The following is an 8,306-nucleotide window of genomic DNA, read 5'->3' on the forward strand; positions in this document are numbered from 1 at the left end:
CATTCTGAAAGTGTGGCGGCGCCCATTTTTTGAAATGTCTGCCACTCACCTAAGCTGATCTCAGAAACACTCGTGCCTCAGGGCATTTTAATTTTTCCTTCTCCATGAGCCGGCGAGTGAAAATCGCAGATGCTCTATCGTTAACTTAGAACTTAGAGCTTAGTATCGAGATCACATCGAGATCACTCGAGATCAACAGTGGTGATTTCTTGTTGGTCTTCAAAAATCTCCCTCTCTCGAGATCCCCCACTCGAGATCACGCACAGGTAAATCACGGCCTACTTCACAGAGGTAAAGGGCCCACGGCTGCCCAGAGGTAACGGTAAGAGGGCCGCCGGCCCTCAGAGGTAGAGGTAACCTAGACCCCTCCTACCCGGCATTTTGGGCCGATCTCGCTCTCTATCTACTCTCTCTCCCTCCCTCACTCTCTCACTCGGTGTCGGTCACTCTCGCACCGACCTTCATTCCACCTCGCTTTGTCTTGATTTGCCAACAACAAACCTAAACCTCGCGGTCGTCGACTCTCGCGTAGGTAGGTAGAAAGGTGAAGAACAGCCAGGCTCGGACTGGACACCAACGCGGTATGGGTGGACGCTGGACAGATGATGACGACACGCACGAGCGACACACAGACACAAACAAGCTCACAAGACACACAGCCAGCTGGCTGCCACACACCCTGAGTTGGCGTACACATAACTCAAGGCCACATCCTCCCTGTCGCCCCCCCCAGCACTCCAAGGTGCCAAGAGAAACAAACAAGGGCACAACAAACAACAGACGACAGGAAGTGACATGTGAGGCTAGAGCAGACCGCTCCGCCTCTAGCAATCTCTCCGGCCGGCGAGGCACGGACGAGACCGTATGTGGGGTCTAGTGGGGTGTCTATGGACGCCCTCCTCATGGGCTAGCTGCCTGCGGCTAGCCCTAATCTCGCACTCACGGACAGTGACAATCCAAATGGGTGAGTGTTTGCGAGCTGAGGCGCGTGTGCTAATTCTAGGCCGCACGTCGTGGCACTATGACGTAGGTAGACGTGCGACTGCAGCGCGCCCACCACAGTCTCGGTGGGGCGCGTGTTAGCGATAGAGTTGCGGGGAGAGCCATTCCCGACTTTTTGGAGGCGGCCCCCACGCCACGGGTGCCAGCCGTGCCTTCGCGGGAGTCGTCTCCCGAGCCGCGTCCCGTCGGCACTGTCCCCGAGTGGTCCCGCCTTGGCGGCACACACTCTCGCGATTCCTCTCGCAATCATGAAAAGAAATACTGCGGCTTTTCATCACACAACGAGCGCCCGAAGCCCTACCGGGTATCGATATCGCCGGGGGACGGAGCTGGGGCAGAGGAACCTACGGCAGGCTGGGCCACGGCGATCAGCAGGACCAGCTGCTGCCGAAGAAGATCGAGGCCTTTCTCGGAGCGAGTTGGGTCTCGCCGTGTGTATGGCGACGCTCAGGCTTCCGCTCGTCCGTTACCCAAGTGTTCTCTTTCCGGGGTCAGCTGTGACGTTATCAAGCTCTCCTCTTGCTGCGGCAATATCGGCCGCGTTGCGCTATGACTCGAGAATTGCCGTGCTGGGACCGGTTGGGAGGATTGCGGTGGAGCTGCGGCTGGTTTGCGACCAGCATCTCAGCGATAAGCCGTCTGGCGTGGTGCACGGCCTCACCGGCGACCGACGAAGACTGCACTCCCTAGCTGAGGGAGGCGAGGGCGGCGCTTCCATCTCGAACTTTGAGCCTGTGGATGACGACCCTATGTTGTCACCTGCGCGCGAGGAGAGGGTGCACGATGAGGCGCAGCGTGCACGCGACCTCCTCGAGCGCGGCGTGGAGCAGCGCGCCTTCTCGCTCGAGCCTTCTCACCTCGACGACGAGCTCGGCCTTGGACCGCTCTGTGACCCTCGGCGCCGCCCGTCAGAGTGTTGCCATCGCCAGTGGTTGCCTCCGACACGCAACACCTCCGCGTAGGTGCCACCCGCTGTGGCAGTCTGACGAGTCTCCGCCGGCTGAAGCCGCGGCGCTCAGGCGGCAGAACCCCCCCCTCCTCCGCACCTCCAACCTACCTTGACCACTCTCCCGCTGCTGCAGTTTCTGGCTCGCTGGCAGACTGCCCCTCGCCACTTCGCTGCGCGCGTCCTGCCTCGCATCCACCTGCCCGCTGAAGCGGCTGTGTGAGGTCAACGACGCGATGCGGCTGCTCCTCTGCAACGACCCGGCTCGCTTCCGTCACAGATTGCGGCTGCAGGTCGAGACGCCCGCGAGCGACGGGTGTCACGGCATCGGCATCGGCGGCAGCGCCACGCCGCGCACGATTGTCGCTGAGGCGCCTCCGAGCTACGCGTGGGTGGCAGACAACTCCTTTCCGCACGGATGATGTGCGTCGTCGACGCGCGAGCAGAGGCCGAGGCGTGAGCGGGTTAACCGGGCTACCGGGGTGCGGGGAGAGCGGGCTTCGATTTTTGATTTTGATGGATGACTGAGCCCGAGGCCGGCGCCGGGGTTCGGTTGCGGGGACCGTCGCCCAGGGGGTTTTGCGTCTCTATAATAATATAATTGTCAGACCGAGCTTCACACGCGTGGAGCGCTCCGTGGTAGACCGCTCGTCACCGAGTCACACACAGAGTCACACACACGCACCCCGACCCCCCCGACACACACAAACGGACCCTGCACAAAGACCGCGGATGGCGTGGCGCGGGGGGGGGCGGTGGGCGACCCCGCTCTCGCCGCGCTCTCTCTCACGTCTCAGCGGAGAGCGAGCGCGGCCTCTCAGTTCCTGGCCTCACTCGCCGCCGCCGCCTTGCACCCACTCGACCAGCTCATCGATGAAGCACGGCCACGCGTTGCCTCCGCCCGCCGCGTCGTCGTCATAGTTGCTCAGGTCCCGCAGCACGACGCCGACGGCGGTGAGATTTGCGAAACGGCCAATCTGCAGCCACAAATCCTTGGTGAAGGCCTGGCCGTGGACCGACGCCGAGAACTGGCGCAGCTTTGGGAACAGCCACCACGCGCCGAGCGACGCATCCATCAGCTGGAGGCCCTCGTCGAGCGGCACCGTTCGCACCGAGCTTGACGGCGCGCTCACCTTGAGCGCCTGGATCGCCTTGCCCATCTCAAAGAGCCACTTCCAAAAGCGGTTCCAGTCGGCCGTGCCAAAGGAGTTCTCAATCACCTGCCGCCGCGCGCGCAGCTTGGCCGGAACCTCTTGCAGCGTGCTGCAGCCGAGGCCCTCCATGCAGCGCTGCAGCTCAGCCTTTGTTTTGCACACGACCATGATGTTGTCGACGGTCGGCGAGAGGAGGTGGTTGAGAAAGCAAGCCTCGAAGGACATCTCCTTCAGCTCGAGTGCCTCGCACAGCTTTGCGAAGCCGGCCGCGCCCATCACCCCGTCCTCCACGTACTCGGCGTTTCCCCACACCTCAGCCGCCGTGCGCGGCCCGCGCCCCGTCGAGACGACGGCGACGTCCGGCTCAGCCGCCTCTGCTCCCTTCCTGGACTTCTTCTGCGCCTTGGATGCTGGCTTGGACGGCGACTTTGCGGTGGCGGCGGCGCGCTTGCGAGGCGGCATTTGGGACAGCAGCCGCCTGCGGGCGCTGTTTCAGTCAGTGCCGCGCTTCGTGCGAGGCGGGCGCCGTGAGGCAGAGAGCGTGGAAGCTGGGCGAGCGAGGAGGGGCGACGGGGGCGTGGGGCAGTTTGCCCTGCTCCAGGGCCCGCGGGATTTGGGACGGGAGAGGCAGGGGGGGCGCCGGGCGCGCCCACTTCTTGCGTGCGCGCGTAGTGCTGATGCGCGGCGCGATATTTTTTCCCTTGTGCGCGGGACAAAGTGAATGCCAACAGGCTTTCAAGTAATTTGATCTACCATCTTATTAACATTTCCCCCCTCCACGAGGCGGCGGAACGAGCCCCGACCGTCATCTGCAACCCCCTAAGGAAGGAGCGCTGGCAGCTCACGATTACAACGAGGCCAAGCTGCAAGCAGGAGCGAGCGAGCGAGCGAGCGAGGAAGCGGACGGCGGCGGCGGCGGCCGCCGCCAGAGAGTCGAGAGTGAGAGGGAGGGAGCGGAAGAGAGACTCCGCCCAGCTAATGCAAGCCCATAGCGCGGACTGCGAGGGCGAGGGCGAGGGCGAGGGCGGCGAGGGCGGCGGCTAGGGGGAGCACGAGGGGGAGGAGCCCGAACTTGAAGACGTAGAGGTCCGCCAGCTGAAGCACGTACTCTATGTTTTGCCTCATCGTTAGTTTCGACTCGCCCGCCAGCCGGTCCCGAAAAGTGATTGGCACGTCCCGCACGCGTGTGCAGCGGCAGCGAACCATCAGCTCGAGCCCGATCTTGAACCCCTTCGTCTTGATGCCCGCCGCCGCGCCGCGCGCGAGCGTCTCCTTGGACAGGCAGAAGAAGCCCGACATGGGGTCCGATGAGCCGGACAGGGGGACCGCGAGGAGAGTGGCGCCGTGGGAGATGGCACGCCGTAAGAGCGACCACTCGAAGCCGACACCACCGCCCCCGACGTTGCGCGACCCAACCGCGAAGTCCGCGTCGCCGTCGAGGACCGGCCTCGCCACCGCCGGCACAGCTTCGGGCTCGTGCTGCAAATCGGCATCCATGCACAAGACGACCGGCGCCGCAGCGGCGCCGAAGCCATTCAGCACCGCGGATGCGAGCCCGCGCCCCTCCCCGCGCTTACGTGCGAGGAGCTGCACCTCGAACCCCTCGGCTGCCAGCGCGGCCACCGCAGCCGCCGTCGCTGCGGAGCCGGGCGACTCGTCGTCGGCGACAATGAGCTCGGCGCGCACGCATGCCTTGCGTGTAGCCGCAAACAGACGGCGCGTGAGGGGCTCGATGTTGGGAGCCTCGTCGAACGCTGGCACCACGACCGACAGTTCGAGCTGCTGGCCCATGGTATGTAATTCTCGGGTCGTTCCACGTCGGCCTCCACCCCAGCTCCACCCTGATCGGCTGCCCCGGCTCTCTCTCGCTCGCAATTCTTTTTTCGTGCATAGGCAGCTCTCCTTAATGAACTCGATCCCGTTCGGGGGCGCCGCCTCGCTGGGGCAGTGGGGCAGTGCCCTCTGCTGCGTGTATTTCTTTGCCACGTGTGTTTCTTTTGGCGCAGTGGCCGATGCAGATATGTAAAATATGTACCGAAGCGTAATGACGTCAACCTTGCCAGCCTTGACCCTTGTCTTAGGCTGAGCGAGACGCGGCGCGGCTCTGCGGCAAAGGCATCTGTCCATGGGACGGTGACCTTGCCCAGCGTGTCGACGTCGGCCGAGCTGATGGCAGAGGCCCTGTCGTAGTCCAAAACGATTATCTTGAGCGGGCTGAGCCTGCCGCCGCGAGGCAGGATGCCCTCAAAATCGATGGTGAAGGCCTCGCCCCAGGTCGGGTTCAAATCATCGTCGACCACGCGAGTTGTGCCCAGCCTGGTTGCCGGGCTCGTCGATCAGGCCATAGAGCTTTGCAAACGGGTCGCTTTTATTGAACATTCCGTCTGCGTTTCGCAAGCCCGTGGCTGAGTTCAGCGTCACCCTGGTTGGCGTGTAGAGACGCACCGCCAGCTCCAACACCCCCTTCGCCTTTTCCCCTTCCAGGGTGCCCTCCACAGATCGCCACTTGGTCGAGGTCCCTGGCTTGGGGAAGCCCACGCCAGCTTGAACTCGCCGAGAAAATCATCAGAGCCGCCGAGCGCGCCATCGGCATCGAGGACGGTGAATAGGATCATCGGCGTCTTTCCAGGAATGTAGTACATCTCGTCTATCACCGGCGAGTTGTCATTGTCCGTCACCCTTGTCTTGAAGGACTCGCCACCCTCGACAGATATGGTCACGTATGGGTCGCTCTTGCCGAACAAATCCGCGCTGCGGAGGCCAACGCAGCGCTTCACGTGGAGCAGCATGCTATTGCCGAATCGCCGCCCGCTACACGCGAACCGCAAGCAAGCACGTACGGTCCGTACGTCCGTATGGGGGTGCCAATCCAGAGTTGCCCGCTAGAAAGAATTTTACAGTGCTAGAAAGAAAACATGGCGACGGGCCCTCAGCGGAGCTGGGAAGAGGACCGCCGCAAGCGGCGTGGCGTGGAGCGGTTGAGCATCCCTCCGGGGGCCCCTCTGCGCCGGGGAGGCGTTGTTGGAGGCTAGGACGCAAGCGTCCGTCGCCCTTTTCAAACTCGGGGCCCACTCCGCTACGCTCCGACCCGAATTTGGAGGGCCTAAAAGTTTAAGGTGTTGCTGCGCAAAAGGGGTCGGACACACAGGGCGCAGCTGGAGACGCTCCCCCTCAATCGGCATCCACCCCCACCCGCTCCAGCCCCACTTCTGCTGCCGAGAGAGCTGAATCGTGCATCTTGGCGTGCTCCTGGAGCGCGGCTTTCTGCTTGGCGGCCACGAGCACGGCGGAGTCGGCGTCGTAGCGCGCATCGTTCCCGCTCATCGCCCATTCCTCCCGTGACGTGTGTCGGCCGCGATTCGATGTCGCCACCTTCATCGCCAACGAGGACTCCCTCGACTGCAGGGGGGCTCCGGCGCGGGGAGGGACTCCGCCTGCTGCGCTGGCCGACTGCGCCCTCCTCCTCCATGGGCTCGATCCGATTCCGCAGCGGCGGTGCTGCGCGGGAGGCGGCCGCGGGCACGTCAGCGGCTTCCCCTCAAGTTGCGCGAAAGCACGGATTTGGCGGACGTTCAGCTTTCAACTTTGCGGATGTCTTGGCACCAGCTGAAGGCTTGCACGGGTCCGTCCACGGCGGACATCACATGGTTTCTGCCGGTATTCGGGTTTTGCTATTTGTTCGTGTGGGGTATATGCAGATTTGTCAATGGTACCGCGTCTGCGATGGGGGACGGCGATGCGGGCGCCTTGCGGGCAGAGCCCTTAGCCACCCTTTATATCTTGCGCGGTCAAAATGCGAAGCAAAACTCCCTGGCACAACACTGGGCACGGGACTGGCGCGCACTGGCACTAACACAGGTACACCACGCACAAGAAAGAAAGCCAATTTTCTTGACTTGGGCCCTCGGGGAGCCCTTCTCGGGCGGCCTTCTCTCGAGGTCTCGAGATACACAGAACGGCCAAAATCCTCCTACGGGAATGTACGCAAGAGAGGCTCGACACAGGTGCGGAACGGCGCGTGCTAGCACTAACACAGGGCAAAACCGCGTGACGAACCCCGGGGCTGGGTTTTTAGGCATTGTGGGGTTGGCACTCCCATCGACCCTCATGACCTCCTGCGGTCTCTGAGATGGACACCAGTAGGTGTGGGACCATAGCCAGGGTACACTCGAAGGCTGGGTAAGCAGTAGAGGTCGATACTCGACGCGTCCCACATGGTCTGTGTCGCTGTCGGCACGCTGTCGACAGGACGTCGAGCGACACCGGTGGCAGTGCCACCCAGGAGTGGTCGGGCGGTCTCCCGTCATGAGAGAGCCACCATGTGATCCGTATGATGATTCCTGACAACCGCCTCAGTCAACTTTCGTCACAGTTCCCGCTCTGAGAGGAGCTGCGGGTCAGTTCGACAGCTGGAGCTGTGTCGCCGGCGTGCGGCGGCCTGCCTCCGGAGGTGCCTCTGAGGTGGACATTTTTTGGTCACCGTGAGAGAACGCGTTCGAATTTTTACTCCGGAACTTCAACTCTGCACGCGCACCGGCTAGGGCTGCAATAGTGCCAGTGAGGCGGAGGCGCGAGTCGGAAGGCCGCGACCGTCAAGTGTTCCCCCAATTTTCCTACAATCGCTGTGAACCCAGCCACGTATATGTGTCTTAAGGTTCTCCGGGCCCCTTTAGGGAGGCAAACCCTGGCCGGCCCCTAGAACCCCAGGTAAGGCCCAGGTGTGGCCTAGGGCATCAGAAGTCGGTGATCGCGCCGGCCGGACACCACTGTGACGTCCGTTCCGGGCATTTGAACGCGACCTTCGGGGGCAAAGACATGGGCTCTATGGCTCAGACTGGACTCCTCTTGGTCCCTTCTGATGCCCTAGGCCACACCTGGGCCTTACCTGGGGTTCTAGGGGCCGGCCAGGGTTTGCCTCCCTAAAGGGGCCCGGAGAACCCCTTAATATGAAAAAATAAGAGCCCTTGGGTGGGGCCTTAGGCTCAGGCCTCAGCAGCCAGCACTAGCTCTGATACTATGAATATGTGTACGATTTACGTATATTCGTGTTTGGTCTCGACTCTCTCTCACTATTGCGCGTCTACCACGGGCATCGCGGCGCGCGAAACGCAAAAAGGGGGTCGTCGCGCCCCGCGACGGAGCTCCGACCACCAGATTGTGGCCGCGCCACGTGGTCCGCGCACCTAGCACTCCCCCCCCCCCCC

At 62.8% G+C, this 8,306-nt stretch overlaps 2 protein-coding genes across 2 annotated transcripts; one reads left to right on the top strand and one right to left on the bottom strand.

Moving 5' to 3' along the window:
* Positions 1 to 1,439: 1,439 nt before the first annotated feature.
* Positions 1,440 to 2,370, top strand: EMIHUDRAFT_229957 (hypothetical protein; the record flags this gene model as incomplete). Its single annotated transcript, XM_005785382.1, has 2 exons — positions 1,440 to 1,915; positions 2,085 to 2,370. 2 exons carry the CDS (start codon positions 1,440 to 1,442, stop codon positions 2,368 to 2,370), a joined length of 762 nt encoding a protein of 253 aa, XP_005785439.1.
* A 155-nt stretch (positions 2,371 to 2,525) lies between these two features.
* On the bottom strand, positions 2,526 to 3,777 carry EMIHUDRAFT_423678 (hypothetical protein). Its single transcript, XM_005785383.1, has 2 exons — positions 3,756 to 3,777; positions 2,526 to 3,580 (listed from the first exon to the last, which is right to left on the bottom strand). The coding sequence occupies exon 2, from the start codon at positions 3,562 to 3,564 to the stop codon at positions 2,779 to 2,781; it is 786 nt and encodes a 261-aa protein (XP_005785440.1). The 5' UTR covers positions 3,565 to 3,580; positions 3,756 to 3,777; the 3' UTR covers positions 2,526 to 2,778.
* Positions 3,778 to 8,306: the final 4,529 nt, after the last annotated feature.

The sequence above is a fragment of the Emiliania huxleyi genome, assembly GCF_000372725.1.
Source record: "Emiliania huxleyi CCMP1516 chromosome Unknown EMIHUscaffold_160, whole genome shotgun sequence".
NCBI lineage: Eukaryota > Haptophyta > Isochrysidales > Noelaerhabdaceae > Emiliania > Emiliania huxleyi.

What these genes read in the sequence shown, in the direction of transcription:
- EMIHUDRAFT_423678 (XM_005785383.1), bottom strand. Translation starts at nt 3,564, where the DNA reads ATGCCGCCTCGCAAGCGCGCCGCCGCCACCGCAAAGTCGCCGTCCAAG.